The following is a 25662-nucleotide window of genomic DNA, read 5'->3' on the forward strand; positions in this document are numbered from 1 at the left end:
TGGGAACCATGTCTAGTTCTAGACTGGCATGCATAGTTTTGATGACTGTCATTGTCATGTTCTGTTCTTGGTTCCATTCCAGTAGTCTCTCACCTTGCCTTCATGGGGGGGTGTTGGAATATGAAGCCAAAGTGAGTCAAAAATGAGTGTACTAGGTGTCTAGGGGGTGTTTTATAGTCTAGTGAGTCCTAGACATGCCAGGTGTCATATTGGGAGTTATCCCATATACACTATGGCTTTCTAGAGTCTAGTGTCACACTATATAGTGTTGTACTTGTCTTGAGTCTTTTGATACTTGCATATAAAAAAAGGCCCGAAACTCACAACAATGGCTAGGGCCAAGCAAACAATGACCCTATCAGGTATTGCTTTCTTTCGTTCAATTTGACTAGGTGCCATGTTGCTTTTGCTAATTGTCATAGGACTCGATTCTTTGGGCTATCTACACTATGTTATAGAAAGCCTTGGATATAGAAAAAACAAATTTTATTTCCTCAAACATGCTAGAATCGTCTCTGAGTAGCACTTGAGTCAATCTAACCACAAATTGTGCTATTGGTTCATCCACTTTCTGCTCAAGGTCTTGTAATTTTTGGAGCTATGTTACATTGGCATTTGCAAAATTGTGCTTAAACTAGTGTCATAGGCTCAGCCAATGCTATTTTACACCAAGTAGTTGTGATCCCTTCGATTACCATGCGTAGTTCCAATCATCAAGCAACAGTGATAGTTTGTTATATTTTCGAAATGGTCTCTCTAGACCATAACGTCTTCAGTGGGCAATCCATGGAAGGATTTCGGTCGCACTCTATTGTCAGTTCAAGACTTTGTGTTTGACTGAGCATGATAGGAATTCAACATCACCATTAATTACTTCTAATTTATATGCAATAGTTGGCTCATTAAAGCAAGCATGTGTTCACCCCCTACTTGAGTGTGTTGTTGCTCGTCATGATAAAGCATCGGATGTTCTTGCATCTGCTCCATCAAACCCTACGTCTCCACTAGATGTGAAATGCTCAACAATGCTGCAAACCGAGCCCCCCAAACCGAGCCTCGTTAGTTCCTTTATTCATCTCCTGGAAGTTACAACAATGCGACATGCTGGAGTGACACGATGGATTGCCAGCTAGGCGTGCGAACAAGTGTGGCTTCACCCACTTAGGGTCTTAGCCCATTTTCTTTAAATCTGTGAGGTTATGTGGGGTTGACCTCGGAACCGACACCGGCAAAATAATACTAAACACAAAAGGTTGTACTATCTACGGGCCGGTTCTTGTTTGTGGCTGGACGGCAGTTGATCCATGCATGCTCTCTACTACTTTGATACTACCGAAACCGTGTTTGCTCCGGCATTGGCTTTAACACATTCTCATCGTTAAGATGCCTCGTACCCTCACCCAGCTGCATGGATGTAGGAAGCCCCTCGATACCATTAAATTACATGAGCAACGCTGTTGCACCTGCTGCTGGACACGATCGACGCTGATCAAACGGGGAGAGAAGAGTATACTTTCACTTGCCGGCGCATTTTGATTTGTGTGTAGAGAAAGAGAGGGAAGGAAAGAGAGCAAAGGAGAGAATGGAGCGCAGAGATTCGTGCCATAGAAAAGAAGATGAACAACTCATGTCATGGTGAGGCAAAGTTTGATTGTTGGAAAGTGAGAATCTGTTGAATATCTTGAAAAAACAAAACGGAGAGGGGTTAAGGAGATACAGACGGATTACTCCTCTGGGCCACCTGGAGTGGGTGTGGATGAATTTGTGAGAGAAATCTGAGTGGGAGAGCGAAAGTGACGGAGATCAGAGCGACGGGGATGATCCATTTTGAAGCAAGCGGGAGGCCACCGATCACAGAGAGAGATCAATGACTGAGTGAGAGCACACAGATCAGATGGACTTCTGTAGAGCGGCAATCCTTGCTGCCATCGTCTTCATCATCTGCTCGCAGCTTGCAATCGCCTGGAACACTGCTCTTCATGGTCCTGCAAACACATCCTGCCCCCGTTCCTGTGGCAATATCTCCATCCCTTACCCCTTCTGGATCGGCGACCCAAACTGTGGAATTGCAGACTACCAGATTGCCTGCTCCAACGACATTCCTTACCTCCGCACCGACGCCGGCCAGTTTCAGGTGCTGGAGGACATATCCCCCGGCAACCTCATCATCGACTCCACCATCATCAGAGCCAATTCCTGCGAGTACAATGAAGTCGGTGAACAAATCTTCAACCTCACAGGCAAAAGTGGAGGGCCGTTCGCGATATCCAGCGGCAACGTCTTCGTGGTTCAGGGATGTTATGCCTTTGGGAGTTGGAACAGCTTAGGGCGTACCAGCCTCAGTGATGCTAGCGCTGATGCATGGAGCTGTCAATCGGATTGCAGCTACGATGAGGCAGCTTTCAATTTTTGCACTGCATCCTGCTGCCTGAGTAGTCTTCCCGGGGGATTGACAGCTCTAAACATCACAGGAACTGGATACATCGCTTCGCTCTTCAATCCTGAACAGATTTGTCCATTCTCAACCATTTTGAAGCCTAGCACTTACACGAACGCCACTTTCAGCAACGGCACCGATAGTGTGCCAGATTTTGGGAGTGGGCGCTATGGTTTGGAGATCTCGTGGGGGATCATGACATCTTACAATTCATGCTCGCTTGTGAACAAGAGCACCGACTACGCATGCGCACAACACGCCAACTGTGGCTATATCCCATATCTGTCCGCCTACTACTGCACTTGTTCTGAAGGTTACAAAGGAGATGGATTCCGTAACGGAACAGGCTGTGCCTCAATCCCAAATCCTCCACGCTCATCACCTAAATCTGAAGAAGCACGCAATGTCCTCATAGGTGAAAACTTACTCTTACGTATGAAATTTCTGTGACGCATGAGTTGCGTATTGCTTGTGGACTTAATCTGCAAATACTCTTGTCCATCTCAAGGCCAAATTCTGATATCGGTTGTGTTTCTGTGCGTCCTCAGCAATCTTGTGCACAAGCATCGCGATGACACTCCTTTGCTGCTTGCTTGTCTGGTTGCTCAAGTCACGAGAAGCACGGCGTCGGAAGAAAAGGTACTTCGAATTACATGGCGGTCACAAGCTGCAAGAGCTTCTCCATGGCGCCAAAGGTAGTATCGCGCCCAAGCTCTTCTCCGAGATCGAACTCGAAAAGGCTAGTCTCAAATTCTCCGATCAGATGAAACTGGGAAGCGGTGGTTATGGCACAGTTTACAAGGGCAACCTGGACGACAACTTCGTTGTGGCGATCAAAAAGTCGAATCACGTGCAGCCGCAACCCGATCAGTTCATCAACGAAATCATTCTTCTTTCCAACATCAATCACAGAAACATCGTCCGCCTGCTCGGTTGCTGCTTGGAAGCACAGGTTCCCCTTCTAGTCTACGAGTACATCCCCAACGGCACGTTGCTGGAGCATTTGCAAGGAAAATTCGGCAATTATTTGAGTTGGGAAATCCGCCTACGAATCGCTCGTCAAGTCACAGACGCCCTGGCCTATCTCCATTCTGCCGCCTCTCCACCCATCATCCACAGAGACATCAAATCCTCCAACATCCTCCTCACCCAAGACTTCACGGCAAAACTGGCGGATTTCGGCGTCTCACGACTGGTAGCACCGGATCAGACGCATGTCTCCACAGCAGTGCAGGGCACGTTCGGATACCTGGACCCAGAGTACTTCGAGACGTACCAGCTGACGGACAAGAGCGATGTGTACAGTTTCGGGGTGGTGCTGTTGGAGCTGATAACGGCGTTGTCGCCGGTGTCGATGGGAGGCAATTTGGCGTCGCTGTGTCTGGGCAAGCTGAGGACGGGCGATTTCACAAAGCTGATAGACGCGCAGCTGGCAATATCGATGGGCTCAGAAGAGATGAGATGGGTGCAGCATGTAGGGGAGCTTGCGAGGAGATGTTTATCGATGAAAGGTCAAAACAGGCCGTCGATGAGGGAGGTGGCGGAGCAACTCCAATACAATCAGTTAGGGAGCTCAAACGGCGCCACTCTGACGGTTGCATCTCCCGAGCCTTTAAATGATGCTGCTGCAGCATTTGCTCAACTACTCGAAGAAGCTGAAGAAGGAGAACAAGAACCAGAGAGGCACTCGCTAGATGGCCTCATTCCTTTCCGACATTACACTGAATATACTACAATAAACCACTCTTCAGCTTCTTCTGGAGCTGCAGGATATAGCTCCTTTCAGATCTCACTTCCAAGGTAACACAATGTATCGTTATTTCCTCCTCCTCTTTAAAATTACTCACACTTACAAGACAGGTTCACTTTGTTTCCTTAAGATTCTTTGATTACAGTCCTCCATTCCACAACTCACCTCACAGATTCCAAGTTAGCTGGTGAATTGCATGCCATGGTTTGGTGTATTACGTAGCCTCAAGGTCTGAGGGCGGCCACCTATGACATCTCGACCTCATTGAACCTGACTTTGCAACAGTCAAAATGTGCACGAGCCGCCTGTAGTCATGGCCCGAAGCCTTGCTTCAATGTCATTACGATCCAAGCCAAGACGATAGGTAAAAGCCGAAAGGCTGATGTGTTCCAATATTCTTGCAGTCAAATTCGGGCAATCTATAGTCGTGCTTTCTGAAAAATGAAGATGGCCGTTTGCCGTCTGCATTTTCTAAAAAGTCCTACTGCAGGACCTGTCACAATGAATTCTCTCCTCTTACTCTAGTTCCTTGGATGCTGTGGATGTTTTGCTCTTACTCTACTTCCTTGGATGGTTTGCTTATTACTAGTGGATCAACCTCTCGCGGGGATCCAGGTGCATCGCATAGCCACGTGCACACGAGATGTCGTGAGCCTGTCCAAGGAATTGTAACAGTTTCAACTCGTAACAATTGATTCTTGAACAAGAATTTAATGAAGACTACAAGTTTTGATGGGGTAGCATAGAGAAAGTTGAGAAAAAACTTATCATTATCATACCTTTGGATTTCTCGTCTTCGTTGATCCGGTCGTTGCAGATAGGGCTTTGATCGAGAAGCACACCATCGATGGGAGAGTGGTAAATTGCTTGGATCTCTCGTCTCGTGTTTAATTAGAGGCCTTTTTCCGCCTTTGGTGGTTGTAATTTCTGTAGATCGTTTCGTGAGTTGTAAGGGCAGATGTTTTGATAGACCAAGAATAAATTTTTTGAAGAAGCTTCAATGTAAATTATAGTTGGATGCACAACAAGACAAAGCAACTATAGACTTGCAAAATAGTAGGCGCGTCTATAGGCTTTGCTAGAATAGCGAAAATACGAGGCACGTCTAATAGCACGTCTATAGGCACTACTAGAATAGCGAAAATACGGGTGCATCTAATAGCGTCTCTATTTGTGCATCTATTAGCGCGTCTGTACTATGAATTAGATGTGGATTTAGACGCGGATTTAGACACAAAATAGAGAATATAGAAAGTGACATTTTGGTGCAGGCTGATAAATGTACATCACTGCTTTCCAAACATTGCCCATGATTACCAAAGCATGTAATTTTAACAAAAATATCAATGCTTTTTGGCAAACCCACATATACAAAAATTAAGTGAGGTGAGAAGAATGAGACAATATGTAAAATAGTTTTACCAATATCAATGATGGGCTACGGTTCAATCTCATCCTCAATGAGATCAACCCTTGCCAAACTATCTACTTCGAAATCCAAACCAGTGTTGAGATCTACAAATACATTCAACCCACTACTATTTGTGCTACTCATGTGCTCATCGAAATCAGCATCACCAATGGTAGGCTTGTCCTCACAGGTAATGGCCTTCATATCTGTATCTCCTATCTCATGAACATCCTCCTTTCTTATATCACGGTCATCATCACCTCCATGGCCATGATTATCCTCCATATGCTCCATATTAGTAAATGTACCATACATCACTTTGGAACATGGCGTAATAGGTATGACATGCCACCACCTATTATTATCCACCATTGGTTGATAGACAACCTAATTCAAACATAAATACAATCATGTTATTTTCCTTGCATCGAAGGTATCAAATATTTAAAAGTGAGTATTTTTATATGTGTGTACAATACCTATTCACATTGTTGCGGTAGTACTAGTGTGTCCTTACTTTGCCAAAACTTTGTGGAGTCAATAGTTACAAAGCCACTTGCATGGCATTTGATTGTTGCATTAGGGCCTCTTTCCACGACGTCCTTAAACCACTTTCCATCCAAAACATAAACAAAGAAGCGTCGAAAGTCAAGCTTAATAATATCTTGAATTATGCCACAATCATCTTCCATGGCTCCATTGGCTCCCTCAGAGCTAGTAGGCGCGTCTATAGGCTTTGCTAGAATAGCGAAAATACGAGGCACGTCTAATAGCACATCTATAAGCACTACTAGAATAGCGAAAATACAGGTGCATCTAATAGCGTCTCTATTTGTGCATCTATTAGCGCGTCTGTACTATGAATTAGATGTGGATTTAGACGCAGATTTAGACACAAAATAGAGAACACAGAAAGTGACATTTTGGTGCAGGCTGATAAATGTACATCACTGCTTTCCAAACATTGCCCATGATTACCAAAGCACATAATTTCAACAAAAATATCAATGCTTTTTGGCAAACCCACATATACAAAAATTAAGTGAGGTGAGAAGAATGAGACAATATGTAAAATAGTTTTGCCAATATCAATGATGGGCTACGGTTCAATCTCATCCTTAATGAGATCAACCCTTGCCAAACTATCTACTTCAAAATCCAAACCAGTGTTGAGATCTACAAATACATTCAACCCACTACTATTTGTACTACTCATGTGCTCATCGAAATCAGCATCACCAATGGTAGGCTGGTCCTCATAGGTATTGGCCTTCATATCTGTATCTCCTATCTCATGAACATCCTCCTTTCTTATATCACGGTCATCATCACCTCCATGGCCATGATTATCCTCCATATGCTCCATATTAGTAAATGTACCATACATCACTTTGGAACGTGGCGTAATAGGTATGACATGCCACCACCTATTATTATCCACCATTGGTTGATAGACAACCTAATTCAAACACAAATACAATCATGTTATTTTCCTTGCATCGAAGGTATCAAATATTTAAAAGTGAGTATTTTTATATGTGTGTACAATACCTATTCACATTGTTGCGGTAGTACTAGTGTGTCCTTACTTTGCCAAAACTTTGTGGAGTCAATAGTTACAAAGCCACTTGCATGGCATTTGATTGTTGCATTAGGGCCTCTTTCCATGATGTCCTTAAACCACTTTCCATCCAAAACATACACAAAGAAGCATCGAAAGTCAAGAGCTCTTAATAATATCTTGAATTATGCCACAATCATCTTCCATGGCTCCATTGGCTCCCTCAGAGCTAGTAGGCGCGTCTATAGGCTTTGCTAGAATAGCGAAAATACGAGGCACGTCTAATAGCACGTCTATAAGCACTACTAGAATAGTGAAAATACGGGTGCATCTAATAGCGTCTCTATTTGTGCATCTATTAGCGCGTCTGTACTATGAAATAGATGTGGATTTAGACGCAGATTTAGACACAAAATAGAGAATACAGAAAGTGACATTTTGGTGCAAGCTGATAAATGTACATCACTGCTTTCCAAACATTGCCCATGATTACCAAAGCACGTAATTTAAACAAAAATATCAATGCTTTATGGCAAACCCACATATACAAAAATTAAGTGAGGTGAGAAGAATAAGACAATATGTAAAATAGTTTTGCCAATATCAATGATGGGCTACGGTTCAATCTCATCTTCAATGAGATCAACCCTTGCCAAACTATCTACTTCAAAATCCAAACCAGTGTTGAGATCTACAAATACATTCAACCCACTACTATTTGTGCTACTCATGTGCTCATCGAAATCAGCATCACCAATGGTAGGCTTGTCCTCACAGGTAATGGCCTCCATATCTGTATCTCCTATCTCATGGACATCCTCCTTTCTTATATCACGGTCATCATCACCTCCATGGCCAAGATTATCCTCCATATGCTCCATATTAGTAAATGTACCATACATCACTTTGGAACGTGGCGTAATAGGTATGACATGCCACCACCTATTATTATCCACCATTGGTTGATAGACAACCTAATTCAAACACAAATACAATCATGTTATTTTCCTTGCATCGAAGGTATCAAATATTTAAAAGTGAGTATTTTTATATGTGTGTACAATACCTATTCACATTGTTGTGGTAGTACTAGTGTGTCCTTACTTTGCCAAAACTTTGTGGAGTCAATAGTTACAAAGCCACTTGCATGGCATTTGATTGTTGCATTAGGGCCTCTTTCCACGACGTCCTTAAACCACTTTCCATCCAAAACATACACAAAGAAGCGTCGAAAGTCAAGCTTAATAATATCTTGAATTATGCCACAATCATCTTCCATGGCTCCATTGGCTCCCTCAGAGCTAGTAGGCGCGTCTATAGGCTTTGCTAGAATAGCGAAAATACGAGGCACGTCTAATAGCACGTCTATAGGCACTACTAGAATAGCGAAAATACGGGTGCATCTAATAGCGTCTCTATTTGTGCATCTATTAGCGCGTCTGTACTATGCATTAGATGTGGATTTAGACGCGGATTTAGACACAAAATAGAGAATACAGAAAGTGACATTTTGGTGCAGGCTGATAAATGTACATCACAACTTTCCAAACATTGCCCATGATTACCAAAGCACATAATTTCAACAAAAATATCAATGCTTTTTGGCAAACCCACATATACAAAAATTAAGTGAGGTGAGAAGAATGAGACAATATGTAAAATAGTTTTGCCAATATCAATGATGGGCTACGGTTCAATCTCATCCTTAATGAGATCAACCCTTGCCAAAATATCTACTTCAAAATCCAAACCAATGTTGAGATCTACAAATACATTCAACCCACTACTATTTGTACTACTCATGTGCTCATTGAAATCAGCATCACCAATGGTAGGTTTGTCCTCATAGGTAATGGCCTTCATATCTGTATCTCCTATCTCATGAACATCCTCCTTTCTTATATCACGGTCATCATCACCTCCATGGCCATGATTATCCTCCATATGCTCCATATTAGTAAATGTACCATACATCACTTTGGAGCGTGGCGTAATAGGTATGACATGCCACCACCTATTATTATCCACCATTGGTTGATAGACAACCTAATTCAAACACAAATACAATCATGTTATTTTCCTTGCATCGAAGGTATCAAATATTTAAAAGTGAGTATTTTTATATGTGTGCACAATACCTATTCACATTGTTGCGGTAGTACTAGTGTGTCCTTACTTTGCCAAAACTTTGTGGAGTCAATAGTTGCAAAGCCACTTGCATGGCATTTGATTGTTGCATTAGGGCCTCTTTCCACGACGTCCTTAAACCACTTTCCATCCAAAACATACACAAAGAAGCGTCGAAAGTCAAGCTTAATAATATCTTGAATTATGCCACAATCATCTTCCATGGCTCCATTGGCTCCCTCAGAGCTAGTAGGCGCGTCTATAGGCTTTGCTAGAATAGTGAAAATACGAGGCACGTCTAATAGCACGTCTATAGGCACTACTAGAATAGCGAAAATACGGGTGCATCTAATAGCGTCTCTATTTGTGCATCTATTAGCGCGTCTGTACTATGAATTAGATGTGGATTTAGATGCGGATTTAGACACAAAATAGAGAATACATAAAGTGACATTTTGGTGCAGGCTGATCAATGTACATCACTGCTTTCCAAACATTGCCCATGATTACCAAAGCACATAATTTCAACAAAAATATCAATGCTTTTTGGCAAACCCACATATACAAAAATTAAGTGAGGTGAGAAGAATGAGACAATATGTAAAATAGTTTTGCCAATATCAATGATGGGCTACGGTTCAATCTCATCCTTAATGAGATCAACCCTTGCCAAACTATCTACTTCAAAATCCAAACCAGTGTTGAGATCTACAAATACATTCAACCCACTACTATTTGTACTACTCATGTGCTCATCGAAATCAGCATCACCAATGGTAGGCTTGTCCTCATAGGTAATGGCCTTCATATCTGTATCTCCTATCTCATGAACATCCTCCTTTCTTATATCACGGTCATCATCACCTCCATGGCCATGATTATCCTCCATATGCTCCATATTAGTAAATGTACCATACATCACTTTGGAACGTGGCGTAATAGGTATGACATGCCACCACCTATTATTATCCACCATTGGTTGATAGACAACCTAATTCAAACACAAATACAATCATGTTATTTTCCTTGCATCGAAGGTATCAAATATTTAAAAGTGAGTATTTTTATATGTGTGTACAATACCTATTCACATTGTTGCGGTAGTACTAGTGTGTCCTTACTTTGCCAAAACTTTGTGGAGTCAATAGTTACAAAGCCACTTGCATGGCATTTGATTGTTGCATTAGGGCCTCTTTCCACGATGTCGTTAAACCACTTTCCATCCAAAACATACACAAAGAAGCGTCGAAAGTCAAGCTTAATAATATCTTGAATTATGCCACAATCATCTTCCATGGCTCCATTGGCTCCCTCAGAGCTAGCAATGACGCCGCAATCTTGTGTGTTTCTCTTATCATCAACCCATTATGTTCGAAAATGCTTGTGCTCACACCATATAGCATTGAACATAGTATACTACACCAAGACAAAATCAATTAAATAAGCAATCTAAATTGTTGAAAGCTCCTAACTTATGCATAACATTCTATATACCGACCTTGCTCATGCATCCCCTAGCATACTCCCATTCTTCCATTGTGATATGCATCCCCTCGTCTCTCTCTGCCAATCTACATGAATATCCTTTGGAAGTGCTCTTAGATGCTCTGAGGGTATGGCACACGTCGAGATCCATGGTGTGTATGAAAGAGGGCCCTTTCTCCTTGTCTTCTTGCCTTTACATCCTCGTATCTTGTCACCCATATTTTCATCACATCACTATTAAGCATGCAATAGAGGTTGATATTATTAAGCAACTCCGTGTCTATTACTTTGCTGCATCCTTTCCCTTGAGGCACAATAGAGGTCATCCTTAGGTCTTCATCATCTCTCCATAGTCATGGGAGAGAGCTATCCACATCAACAAGAAACTCAAAAATATATACAAGTGACTCTTGTACCAACCAACCCTTAGCCATGCTACATTCGAGTCTTGCATACTATCTCACAAAGCCCTTTAAGGTCTTCATGAAGTGCTCAAGGAAGAACAACCATCGTGCATGTACAGTACCACATATAGAAATCTCATCCACCAAATGCACTATGAGATGTAGTTGGCTTGTGAGAATAGAACGTGGAAATATCTCCTCTATTAAACAAACCACCTCCACTGACATAACTCGAGCATTCTCAAGCGTGGTGGTGACAAAATATGAAGAGAGCAGAGGAGAAGAGTGGAGATGAGGAGAGAGGGCACAGCTAGAGAGCACATCACAAATGACTAACTGTACACACTAGATTTAGTTGAAAAAATAGAATATATACAATCTCTTTTAGGGTTAGGGTTAGGGGATCTAACCCTTTCCTTTATAGCACTCTATAAGGTTAGTGCAATGCACATATGATCACATGATGGTGCTATGCACACGTGATCATATGATGTTGAGTGTGTACTTTTAACACCTTCCCTCAAGATCAATATCATGAAGTAGGCCTTCCTTCAAGATGATGATTCTGGGGAATCAAAGAAGGACTAAGCATTATATTCCATCACATCCCTTTAATGGGAATGTCCTTCCTCTGCGTCAAACCAAGAGCTAGTTGGTGTTTCTCGAATAGCTGTTTACCGAGTGGTTTGGTAAAGATGTCTGCAACATTCTCTTTGGTATCACAATGTTGCAGTGTGATGTCACCAAGTAACACTCTTTCTCTGATGAAGTGCTCTCTGACATCAATGTGCTTTGTCTTGGAGTGATATACTGGATTCTTGGCCAATGCTTGAGCTGATTGATTATCACAGTATATTGTTGTTGGCTTTGCCTCATCAAATTAGTAATATTTTTCTGACAATAGTTTGCTGAACCATATAGCCTCACGTACACCTGTAGTGAGTGCTCTATATTCTGCCTCAGTAGAAGACAAAGAAACACTTGGCTGTTTGTTTAACAACCATGATATAGCACCTTGACCAAGGAAAAATGCATCCCTATGTCAATCTCCTGGTCTCAGGATCTCCGGCATAGTCACTATCATAGTATCCCATGCAACCGTGGATGACTTCCATTGTATTCTATCCCAAACTGTCTTGTACCTTTTATGTATCTCAAGACTCTTTTGGCTGCATTCCAGTGAGAGTATTTTGGATTTGCCATTGACTGTGCTAGTGAGCTTACTGCATAACAAATATCTAGTCGTGTGATTGTCAGATATATAAGAGATCCGAGGAGCTGCCTGTAGTATCTGTCATTGACTATATAGTAAGCTCACTGGCATAGTTTATGGCAAATCCAAAACAGTCTCACTGGAATGAAGCCAAAAGAGACTTGTGTACTATTTGAGAATCCTAGGACTGTAGTGCAACCATCTAACTTGGATCAATTGGGACTTGGCAAGACAGTTTGGGATAGAATACAAAGGAAATCATCCATGGTTGCATGGATACTATGATAGTGACTATGCCGAAGATCATGAGACCAGGAGATCGACACAAAGATATGCATTTTTCCTTGGTCAAGGTGCTATATCATGGTTGTCAAACAAACAGCCAACTGTTTCTTTGTCTTCGAATGAAGTAGAATATAGAGCACTCACTACAAGTGCATGTTAGGCTATATGGCTCAGAAGACTGTTGTCAAATAGATTACTTTGATGAGTCAAAGCCAACAACAATATATTGTGATAATCAATCGGCTCAAGCATTGGCCAAGAATATCACTCCAGGACAAAGCACATTGATGTCAGAGAGCACTTCATTAGAGAAAGAGTGTTACTTGGTGACATCACACTGCAGCATTGTGATAGCAAAGAAAATGTTGCAGACATCTTTACCAAACCACTCGGTAAAGAGCTATTCGAGAAACACCAACTAGCTCTTGTTTTGACACATAGGAAGGACATTCCCATTAAAGGGGTGTGATGGAATGTAATGCTCAGTCCTTCTTCGATTCCCGAGAATCATCATCTTGAGGGAAGGCCTACTTCATGATGTTAATCTTGAGGGAAGGTGTTGAGAGTTCACGCTCAACATCATGTGATCATGTGTGCATAGCACCATCACGTGATCATATGTGCATAGCACTAACCTTATAGAGTGCTATAAAGGAAAGGGTTAGATCTCCTAACCCTAACCCTAACCCTAAAAGGATTTGTATGTATTCTATTTTTTCAACTAAATCTAGTGTACAGTTAGTCATTTATTGCGTGCTCTCTAGCTGTGCCCTCTCTCCTTATCTCCACTCTTCTCCTCTCCCCTCTTCATATTTTGTCATGAATACATTCTGAACTAAATGTTTTAGAGTTGTAATGTGTTATTAGGAATTGTAATCGTTGGCTATAGACGTGCTTGCAATTGTGCTAATTAAAATGCAGTTGGCTGTAAGGATTGAATTGCACAATGTGGAAATGGGATTCTTGTAACTACGTAACATACACAACATACATAGCATTTTGTTCAACCACACAAATTTCTGCTTTTATTAACAAAAAAGATTCTGTAGAGCATCTATACGTGCATCTATGTATGCATCTTTCTATTTTTTTTAAATTTCTAGTAGAGCGTCTATTTCCACGTCTATAGGCGTGTCTACAGGAGCATCTATAGGCGCGTCTGTTTGTTATATAGACATGCCATTGTAAACCACAACAACACAAAGCAACTATAGACACGTTTGATAAATGCGTATAATAGTGGGCGCATCTATAGGCACTACTAGAATAGCAAAAATATGAGCGTATCTAATAGCGTGTCTATTTATGCATCTACTAGCACGTCTATTAGTATGTCTGCACTGTGAATTAGATGCGGATTTAGACACAAAATAGAGAATACAGAAAGTCAAATTTTGGTGCAAGCTGATAAATGTACATCACTGCTTTCCTAACATTGCCCATGATTACCAAAGCATGTAATTTTAACAAAAATATCAATGCTTTTTGGCAAACTCACATAAATAAAAATAAAGTGAGGTGAGGAGAATGAGACAATATGTAAAATAGTTTTGTCAATATCAATGATGGGCTACGGTTCAATCTCATCCTCAATGAGATCAACCCTTTCCAAACAATCTACTTCAAAATCCAAACTAGTGTTGAGATCTATAAATATATTCAACCCACTACTACTTGTGCTCATCGAAATCAGCATCACCAATGGTAGGCTCATCCTCACATCACCTCCATGGCCATGATCATCCTCCATACGCTCCATATTAGTAAATGTACTATACATCACTTTGGAACGTGGCGTAATTGGTATGACATGCCACCACCTATTATTATCCACCATTGGTTGATAGACAACCTGATTCAAACACAAATACAGACAGATTATTTTCCTTGCATCAAAGGTATCAAATATTTAAAAGTGAGTATTTTTATATGTGTACAATACCTGTTCACATTGTTGCGGTAGTACTAGTGTGTCCTTCTTACTTTGCCAAAACTTTGTGGACTCAATAGTTACAAAGCCACTTGCATGGCGTTTGATTGTTGCATTAGGTCCTCTTTCCACCACGTCCTTAAACCACTTTACATCCAAAACATACACAAAGAAGCGTCGAAAGTCAAGCTTAATAATATCTTGGATTATGCCAAAATAATCATCCATGGCTCCATTGGCTCCCTCAAAGCTAGCAATGACACCACAATCTTGTGTGTTTCTCTTATCATCAATCTATTGTGTTCAAAAATGCTTGCCTTCACACCATATAACATTGAACATAGTACACTACACCAAGACAAAATCAATTAAATAAGCAATCTAGATTGTTGATATGCATCCCCTCATCTCTTCTACTCTCTCCATTTCGTCAAGTAGCGAATCCACATGAATATCCTTTGGAAGTGCTCTTAGATGCTGAGGGTATGGCACACGCACTACTACACACGCATCCTATTGCGACGTTTACGTACCGACGATTAGCGCCCGCCTAGCGTTAATCGTCGGTATAAAAATCGGGTGTCGTAAATCGTCGCTATATAGCGACTTTTAATAAGAGTCGCTATATAGCGACGTTAGTAATGGTCGCTATATAGCGACGTTTAAACGTCGCTATATAGCGACTTTAGTAAAAGTCGCTATATAACGACTTTTAAAAGTCGCTATATAGCGACACTGAGACTATATTATAGCGACGTTTTCCAGAGAGGTTTTTTTTTTTTTTTTAGCCTTAAAATTTATTTTCTTCCAATGACAAAATTTTTTAAATTTTCATACATGTTTGAGCTCATAGAGAAATAAAAAATGAGAGCATGTACATCAAGCCTTTGAAGCTCATATATTCATGTCCAAGTTGGAGATGAGAAAAATCAAATTAAATAAGAGCATTTACATCAACTGTTTCATCTTGAGCCAAGTCTAAGGCGCCAAGCAAGTCTATCTCCAACTCTATACCGAGTTGATCTCCTATATCATCATCGTACTCTAGCATCGTACGTTCACCTAAAAGTATTTGATCATCTTCTTCAATTAAGCTTAAGTGTGGTGATCGATCTTGACGATTGTTGTCTTCCTCGTCAATATCGTGATCTCCATCCTCCTCCCGTGCGATGTCATTATGCGCATCTTCCTCTTGCCTCATATGGTGATCTACATCTTCTTCGCTAGATTCATCAATTGGATCCGGATTTGGTAGTGGCATCTCCATATCCACATCTCGATCTTCAAAAATCTGCTTTCTTCGTGGTGCAACTTGGATCACGTACCACCATCTTGGATCAGAACGATCCGGATGAAAAACCACCTATATTGAAGATGAAAAATCACGTGCCAAATGTCGTCAATTATATATATATCAATGGACTTAAAAAACGAAAGCTTCGACTAATTGAATCATTAGTATGCACCTGCTCACAGTGCTCGGGAAGAACAAAAGTATCACTTTCATCGGTCCAATGTTTGGTGGAGTCTATTGCAAAGAGACCGCTACCATCTTTTCTCACAGTTGCATGGGGACCGTTGTAAGTAGTTCTAAACCATTTTACATCAAGAATGAAAATAGTAAATCGTCTGAAATCAATTTCATAGATGTCGCGTATGGTTCCACAATAATCCAACTGTGAGGAGAGAAGATTGGTATCCGAAGCACTTGCTCGGCTATCTTGTGTGAAGTTAGCCATGACTCCACAATCATACGTGACTCTCTTTGAATCGATGCGTTCTATGCGAAAATGTCGTCCATATGACCATAATGCACTGTACTTTTTGTACTGTAAAAGAGCATCATTAAAACAATGAAGATGCACCTATTTTATAGCATATATTGCCACAAATAAATACTTAATTACATCAAGAGATAAGAAACTTACATGCACCATACATCCAGATGATAACTCCCGCTCGCGCTCGTTTATTGTCTCTCCATCACGTTCGGCTTTACGTATAGCTAGTTGTAGCCAATCAAGTGACATGTGAGTAGGGAGAAGAGCCAGATCTCGTGGATATGGTTGTGATCGCCTGTACATTACTCTGAATCTCGTCCTTGCATTTATTCTTTCTGCTTTGGCCACTTCATATCTCTCAATCCACTTCAACATCTCAGGGCTATTGAGGATACAAAACTTATTGAATTTCTCCATTTGCTCTTCGCTCATCTTTCTTTCAATCCCTTTTCCTTGGGGGACCTCGCCAATGATGCGATCATCATCCTTGTTGTGCCAAGCTTGCGGCATATCAGGATCCGTGGATGCAAGAAACTCTGTGATATATACTAATGACTCTTGCACAAGCCATCCCTCTGCCATGCTTGCTTCTGGTCTTGCTCTTTGTCTTACAAACCCCTTTAAAGTTTTCATAAACCGCTCGAGAAAAAACATCCATCGATTATGAACGGTACCTGCTATAGCCACCTCATCAACTATGTGCACAAGCAAGTGGACTTGAGTTGTCATAATGCTTGAGGGAAAGTGCTTCTCAAGCAAGCATACGGCTTCGATGGATTCCACCCTAGCCTTCTCGATGCTCGATATAGAGATCTCTTTTTGAGATATCCACCTATTTCACATGTCCATGCATATGTAAGATATTTGAGATATCCACCTATTTCACATGTCCATGAAGAAAATACATAATGCGAATTGATAGTAAGCATACCTCACAATACCACAGATCTTGAATATAGCATTTCTAACATCTTCTTGTAAGCACCCTTTTATTGTAATTGGAAGGATGAACTATCAAAGCAACAATGAAATCATGTCAACAATATAACATAATAATAATTACGCTAATGCCTTGTACTATTATCGGTACACTAATTCTACTTAGAATACCTGTAAGACCTTGTGCCAATCATGGGACTTGAGGCCACTAAGCTTATTGTCCTTTGAAAATGCTCCTTTCAAGCAACGCATGTACCCTGTCGGTGTTTGAAAAGAGGCAATGTCTGCCTTGATCGCTGCCTCCTCCCTCGTAGAGAGGATCCACGTTGCTTTCGGGAGGACAACTTTTCCTGAAGCATGCACTTGGGGCCACAAACGAGACATCCTATTCATAGCACGCAAGTCTTCTCGCACTCCTCTCGAGTCCTTGGAACCAACCAAGTGTGCCCAAATGGTAGCCCCCACATTCTTAAAGATATGCATGGGATCCAAGAGATGATTGATTTGTAACTGACCCCAATAAGGAAGCTCGTGAAAGATCGATAGCCTCTTCATACCAGGAGGAGGTTCCTCTCCATTCTCCCTCCAAGCTTGAATCCAATCACTTGCTTTCAAATATGATGGTGGTGGATCAAGCTGACCTCCACGTGCGAGATGGTCGAGCGGAAGGTATCGAGCATGACCTTCATAAACATTTTTCCTCATGTGTTTGGAGTAGCGTGCAAGCGATTTCAGAGCGGGTCCACAAACAGGACAAGCATGGTACCCACTTGTAACAAGCCCTGCACGCGTGCATGAATATGTTAGTACAAGACATGCGTGCAAAAGAGAGTAAAAAAAGCATAATCCCTCATTGTACATGTAAAGACATAACCACGTACCTGCGCACTTTCCATATCCTGGGTAGTCATGCATGGTCCACATCAAGATACCCCTGACGGAAATATCATTGGTATGCCTAGGAGCTCTGGAAATATCAAAGACCTGCACTCCTCTCCATAATATCTGTAACTCCTCTATCAAAGGTGCCATGTACACGTCCATGTTTCTTGCCTTGTACTTTCCTGGCACAAGTAGTGCAAGCATGAGGTGTCCCTTTTTTATTGTTAGCCATGGTGGGATATTGTAATTCACCACGACTATGGGCCATGTCGACCAAGATGTCGAGCGTAACCCGAAAGGATTCACGCCGTCCATGGCTAGCCCAAGATGTAAGTTGCGTGGCTCTCTCGCAAAGTCCGGCCACTGATTATCTATGTGCTTCCAAGCCGCACAATCTGCGGGAATCCTCAATGTGTGATCAGTGGACCGATGAGATGCATGCCATGTCATCAACTCCGCTATGGATTTGCATCGAAACATGTGTTGTATTCTTGCAATGATGGGAAAGTGTCTTAAGACCTTTACCGGTATCCTCTCACCCTGCAAGTCATCTCTATATCGTTGTTCCCCACACTTTGGACAACTAGCCAAATCTCCATGCTCACGACGAAAGAGAATACAATCATTACGGCAAGCATGGATGGTATCATAATCCATACCCACCATTGTTAGCATCTTTTTCGCTTCATCTCTTGATGCGGGCATGGTATTTGGTGCAGGCAACATCTTTTGGAGCAACCTATGACAAAGACACTATCCAAATGATGATTCTCAAAACAAACAATATCCAAATAATGAGTCAATCAAATTAATGCAAGGGCTAACCTCATTAAGGCCGAGACACTTGTATCCGACCATCCATACTGTACTTGTAGATTCAAGATTGAGAGACAAGCACGTAGTTTAGACATCCTGGCACCCTCGTACAATTGTGTTGATTGCAACTCTCGCATTTTCACCTCAGACTCTGACATCACGTGTACGTGGGATGTAGTGCCCCTAAAAATGGAATCCATCATGTCGACCATACCCTCGTCGTCATCTGGGAGACTATAGTCTTGTTGAAAGTGAGAAGGTATATGTGTACCCTCGTCACCCTCGTCATCCTGTCATAAGCTCATTCGTGTAAATAGAAGATCTTCTAATTCCGGGTATACAATAAGATTGCGAACTTAAATAGCTTTGACTTACCGATGATCCATCAACATGTGCAACACCAACGGGGGGTACTGGTTCCGGCTCCTCCCCATACATCCGCAAGTGGCGCATGATAATACGACGTTGATGTCGTACTTCTCGCTTGCAATGAGTGCAATGACAATATAACCTCTCCGTAAGCCACTTCGTGCTCCCGGGCGTTGGCGCATCATCGGATGAGCTTCCACTCGTCCCTTCCATCTACACTTATAAAACCAAAACATAAGCATGAAGAGGAGATGTACACAATTATGAGCATAGCATGTTTAATTTGAGCTTCTCTTGAGGCTATATAAAAAGAATGACATCGCTATATAGTAAGGATTGAAACAAAAAATCCTATATAGTAAGGCTGTGTAGTAAGAGGAGATATTGACAATTATAGGCATAGCATGTTTGAGTCACAAGAGGCCTCATTAAAAAACAAACAGTAAGCGTCGCTATATAGCGACGCTCTGTTCCGTCGCTATATAGCGACGATTTTAATTGAAAGCGTCGCTATATAGCGACGTTTTCAATTAAAAACGTCGCTATATAGCGACGAATAAGCGTCGCTATATAGCGACGCTGTGGGTTAAAACCCGAAACGCCGAAACCCGCGGCGTTTTGCTCAAAGCTTTCCTAATCTCTAAACTAAGCTCTCCAAAATCTCCTCCCACCTATTTTCACTGACCTCCCATCTATTCCAAGCAACCTCCTACCCTATTTCCCACTCCTCACCCTCCTCCTACCTCTTGTGCACCCTCTCTCTCCTTTTTCCCTCTTTGGTTTCCAGAAAGAAAGTTCTTCAAAAGGTGAGTTTTTTTCAACAATGTAGGTTGTTTGTTTGTTAGCTTTGGTTTTGTGAGTGTTTCTACTTGTATTGCTAAAGTTTTAAACTAGTTTTCATGCTTGATTAGAAAGGATTCAAACAAAAAACGAAATTTCAAGAAAGAAAGAAAATTTCAAGAAAGAAAGAAAGAAACTCACCTCTTCTTTCTGTATTTCTCTTCCTTCTCTTCCTTCTCTTCTCCTCAATCTCCTCCTTTCCTTGTCTCCTTTGCTTTTGTGATCTCCTCTTTCCACTAACATCTTATTTGAAAAAATGGATTGTTTTCTCTCTTTTGTAGTGCCAGTCCACTACACCGAGCGGGACATAGTCTCTCTTTCATGGGCCCAGTCCACTACACCGAGCGGGACATACTTTTACAGGTAAGTGCTTCCTCTTCTTTCCATTTAAGCTTTTTGTTATTTGCATTTGCCTGCAGCTAGCGCCTTAAGCGCTAGCTGCAGTGATGGGCGTAGGAACCCTCTCCTCCCCCTTCTCTTTTTCTCATTTTCCCCCTTCTCTTTTTTCCCTCTTCTCTTATTCTCTCTTTCCCCCTCTCTCTTTTCCCTTCTCTCTTTCCTTTCCCCCTTATTCTCTATTTCCGCATCCCTCTTATTCTCTTATGCTTATGCTTCTCTCATTCCGCATAAGCTCCTCCTCTATTTCCGCATGAGCATAAGCTCATGCTTATGCTCATTCATGAGCATGAGCTTATGCGTAAGTTTCCGCAAGAGCTTATGCGGAAATAGAGAATGAGAGAAGCATACGCTTCTCTCATTCTCTTTTTCCGCATAAGCTCATTCTCTCATTCCGCATAAGCTCCTTCTCTATTTCCGCATGAGCATAAGCATGAGCTTATGCTTATGCTTATGCATAAGCATAAGCATAAGCTCATGCTTATGCTCATTCTTCATGCTTATGCTCATTCATGTCCATGAGCTTATGCGTAAGTTTCCGCAAGAGCTTATGCGGAAATAGAGAATGAGAGAAGCATATGCTTCTCTCATTCTCTTTTTCCGCATAAGCTCCTTCTCTCATTCCGCATAAGCTCCTTCTCTATTTCCGCATGAGCATAAGCTCCTTCTCTATTTCCGCATAAGCTCCTTCTCTTATTCCGCATGCAAGTTTCCGCAAGTTTCCGCATGAGCTCCTTCTCTTATTCCGCATAAGCTCCTTCTCTCATTCCGCATAAGCTCCTTCTCTATTTCTGCATGAGCATAAGCTCCTTCTCATGCTTATGCTCATTCCGCATAAGCTCCTTCTCATGCTTATGCTCATTCATCCGCAAGAGCTTATGCGTAAGTTTCCGCAAGAGCTTATCCGCAAGTTTCCGCAAGTGCTCCTTCTCTTTTTCCGCATAAGCTCCTCCTCTATTTCCGCATGAGCATAAGCATGAGCTTATGCTTATGCTTATGCATGCTTATGCTTATGCATAAGCATAAGCATAAGCATAAGCTCATGCTTATGCTCATTCATGAGCATGAGCTTATGCGTAAGTTTCCGCAAGAGCTTATGCGGAAATAGAGAATGAGAGAAGCATATGCTTCTCTCATTCTCTTTTTCCGCATAAGCTCCTTCTCTCATTCCGCATAAGCATAAGCATGAGCTCCTTCTCTCCTTCTCTCCGCATAAGCTCCTTCTCTCATTCCGCATAAGCATAAGCATAAGCATAAGCTCCTTCTCTCCTTCTCTTATCCGCAAGTTTCCGCAAGTGCTCCTTCTCTTTTTCCGCATAAGCATAAGCATAAGCTCCCTCTCTTTTTCCGCATAAGCTCCTTCTCTCATGAATAAGCATAAGCTCCCTCTCTTTTTCCGCATGAGCATAAGCATGAGCTTATGCTTATGCTTATGCTCATGCATAAGCATAAGCATAAGCTCATGCTTATGCTCATTCTTCATGCTTATGCTCATTCATGAGCATGAGCTTATGCGTAAGTTTCCGCAAGAGCTTATGCGGAAATAGAGAATGAGAGAAGCATATGCTTCTCTCATTCTCTTTTTCCGCATAAGCTCCTTCTCTTATTCCGCATGCAAGTTTCCGCAAGTTTCCGCATGAGCTCCTTCTCTTATTCCGCATAAGCTCCTTCTCTCATTCCGCATAAGCTCCTTCTCTATTTCCGCATGAGCTTATGCTTATGCTTATGCATAAGCATAAGCATAAGCCCATGCTTATGCTCATTCTTCGCATGAGCTTATGCGTAAGTTTCCGCAAGAGCTTATACGGAAATAGAGAATGAGAGAAGCATATGCTTCTCTCATTCTCTTTTTCCGCATACGCTCCTTCTCTCATTCCGCTTAAGCTCCTTCTCTATTTCCGCATGAGCATAAGCATGAGCTTATGCTTATGCTTATGCTTATGCTTATGCATAAGCATAAGCATAAGCTCATGCTTATGCTCATTCTTCGCATGAGCTTATGCGTAAGTTTCTGCAAGAGCTTATACGGAAATAGAGAATGAGAGAAGCATATGCTTCTCTCATTCTCTTTTTCCGCATAAGCTCCTTCTCTCATTCCGCTTAAGCTCCTTCTCTATTTCCGCATGAGCATAAGCATGAGCTTATGCTTATGCTTATGCATAAGCATAAGCATAAGCTCATGCTTATGCTCATTCATCCGCAAGCATAAGCATGAGCATAAGCATGAGCTCCTTCTCATGCTTATGCATAAGCATAAGCATAAGCTCATGCTTATGCTCATTCATGAGCATGAGCTTATGCGTATTCTTCCGCAAGAGCTTATGCGGAAATAGAGAATGAGAGAAGCATATGCTTCTCTCATTCTCTTTTTCCGCATAAGCTCCTTCTCTTATTCCTCATGCAAGTTTCCGCAAGTTTCCGCATGAGCTCCTTCTCTTATTCCGCATAAGCTCCTTCTCTCATTCCGCATAAGCTCCTTCTCTATTTCCGCATGAGCATAAGCATGAGCTTATGCTTATGCTTATGCTTATGCATAAGCATAAGCATAAGCTCAAGCTTATGCTCATTCATCCGCAAGAGCTTATGCGTAAGTTTCCGCAAGAGCTTATCCGCAAGTTTCCGCAAGTGCTCCTTCTCTTTTTCCGCATAAGCTCCTCCTCTATTTCCGCATGAGCATAAGCATGAGCTTATGCTTATGCTTATGCATAAGCATAAGCATAAGCTCATGCTTATGCTCATTCATGAGCATGAGCTTATGCGTAAGTTTCCGCAAGAGCTTATGCGGAAACAGAGAATGAGAGAAGCATATGCTTCTCTCATTCTCTCATTCCGCATAAGCTCCTTCTCTCATTCCGCATAAGCATAAGCATGAGCTCCTTCTCTCCTTCTCTCCGCATAAGCTCCTTCTCTCATTCCGCATAAGCATAAGCATAAGCATAAGCTCCTTCTCTCCTTCTCTTATCCGCAAGTTTCCGCAAGTGCTCCTTCTCTTTTTCCACATAAGCTTCCTCTCTTTTTCCGCATGAGCATAAGCTTATGCGTATGCTTATGCTTATGCTTATGCATAAGCATAAGCATAAGCTCATGCTTATGCTCATTCTTCATGCTTATGCTCATTCATGTCCATGAGCTTATGCGTAAGTTTCCGCAAGAGCTTATGCGGAAATAGAGAATGAGAGAAGCATATGCTTCTCTCATTCTCTTTTTCCGCATAAGCTCCTTCTCTTATTCCGCATGCAAGTTTCCGCAAGTTTCCGCATGAGCTCCTTCTCTTATTCCGCATAAGCTCCTTCTCTCATTCCGCATAAGCTCCTTCTCTATTTTCGCATGAGCATAAGCTCAAGCTCCTTCTCCTTCCCTTTCTCTCATTCTCTATTTCCTCGTTCTCATTCTTTTCTTTCCTTTACATCTTCTTTCCCTCTTTCCTTTCCCTCTTTCCTTTCCCTCTTCTTTCCTTTCCCTCTTCTTTCTTCTTGCCTATGCCTATGCCTATGAGAATGCTCATGTTTGTTTATTTGTTTTCTGTTTTCGTGTTTGTGTCTATGTTAGACATGGGATCACGTCGCTCATCGGACGAGTACGGACAGCCTCGCAGGAGGAGAGCTCACGATCTATATGCTCCAGAGGACTTTGATTCCTCTCAGGCGACTACCCCGAGGACTACCCCTGGTCTGACTCCTCTCGGTCCTAGCACTGTGACTACCCCTGGTCCGACCCCTCTTCCACGTAGCACTGCGACTACCCCTCAGGGGACTCCTTTGCTAGCCGCGCATGGCTTTGTTGGGACTCCCGACGAGTTTGTAGCGCAGATGAGCGATGAGGAGGCAGCGAGATTCTTCTCTCTGCTCTCTCAGAGGACCTCCGCAATTCCTTCCCCTACACCGACGGGTGGACGTACAGCCCAGCCATCCCCTCGCGCCCCTTCGACCGCGGGATCATCACCTGCGCATGCCTCCCGCAAGGGAAGGAAGAGTAGGATGGGCGGCTCATGTTGTGCTGACTCAGGAGATGTAGACGAGTCAGCACACTCACGCTCCTTTAGGTCTCCACTTGGTCCGGAGACACAGTATCAGTCAGGTCCCTTTCCCTCTCCTACTCCCACAGCTACTCCTCGATCCGGAAGCGGTCGCGCAGCTTCCACTCCTTCAGACTCTGCTACCGTCAGTCCCCCTTACTCATCAGGGGATCTCTCCTATCAAATCACATCTGCCGGAGAGATAATAGAAGACAAAAAGGGCAAAGCAGTGATGGCCGCCATGAGGCGGTTGATGAGTCATCACTTCAAGAGCGGCATAAATATCGATTGGCGGTATCAAGATGGCCAAAAGAAACAGGCGGTGATCGATGAGTTAAAACTCAGATTTCCTAATCCGCCAAATGTGGAGTTTAATAACAGTTATATGCTCGAGCGCATGGGTTTGGTCCTAAAGCATCGCAGATCAACCATGCGTACTTCCATTACAAAGGGGTTGTCTAAACCCAGCTGGGCAGACAAAGCTGATTGGAAGTTCTTGAAGAAGCAGAATAGGGACCATCCTGAAATGTTCGAGGGTCAGAGGAGGGCTGCGAAGAGACGGCTGGATGTCGTAGGTACTTCGCACTTTGGTGCAGGTGGACGGTATGCGTTCGAGGCAACCATGGTAAGTTTACTTCTTTCCATTTAATGTATTGTTCTATTTGTTTTACTTACATATTACATGCACTTTAGCTAACTCTAACTCTCGTAAATTGGATCCACAGCAAGCTGCGATGGGTCGTCTTCCTACGGATGCAGAGACGCGGCGCGCATTTCGGATAGGAACCAAGCCGTGGTTCATTGAGCAAGAGGCAATGGGAGCGACAGTCGATTGGGCTGAGGTGGCTGCTCGCACGGTATAAGTTTACTCCTGCTTGTAATCTCACTTTTTAATTTAAGTTCCAATCTAATTTTCGATTTATATGGTTCAGTCTCAGGGTCAAAGCTCAAGCGTCCCATCATCAGAGACGAGCGATCAACAGGGGCAAGGATCGGACGCAGGTGCCGATGACGAAGGAGA

At 42.4% G+C, this 25662-nt stretch overlaps 1 protein-coding gene and 1 pseudogene across 1 annotated transcript; both read left to right on the forward strand.

The window, feature by feature from the left end:
• The first annotated feature begins 1894 nt into the window (after positions 1 to 1894).
• LOC147904329 (wall-associated receptor kinase-like 22) lies at positions 1895 to 2887 on the forward strand. Its single transcript, XM_087391210.1, has one exon. It carries the CDS (start codon positions 1895 to 1897, stop codon positions 2885 to 2887), a length of 993 nt encoding a protein of 330 aa, XP_087247336.1.
• A 121-nt stretch (positions 2888 to 3008) lies between these two features.
• Positions 3009 to 4241, forward strand: LOC147904330 (wall-associated receptor kinase-like 1 pseudogene; annotated as a pseudogene).
• The last annotated feature ends 21421 nt before the right edge of the window (positions 4242 to 25662 follow it).

This window comes from Dipteris shenzhenensis, chromosome 2 (genome assembly GCF_047967505.1).
Source record: "Dipteris shenzhenensis isolate YYH24624 ecotype China chromosome 2, Dip_SZ_1.0, whole genome shotgun sequence".
Lineage (NCBI taxonomy): Eukaryota > Viridiplantae > Streptophyta > Polypodiopsida > Gleicheniales > Dipteridaceae > Dipteris > Dipteris shenzhenensis.

Excerpts from the sequence above, each read along its gene's own strand:
- LOC147904329 (XM_087391210.1), top strand. The coding sequence starts at position 1,895 with ATGGACTTCTGTAGAGCGGCAATCCTTGCTGCCATCGTCTTCATCATC.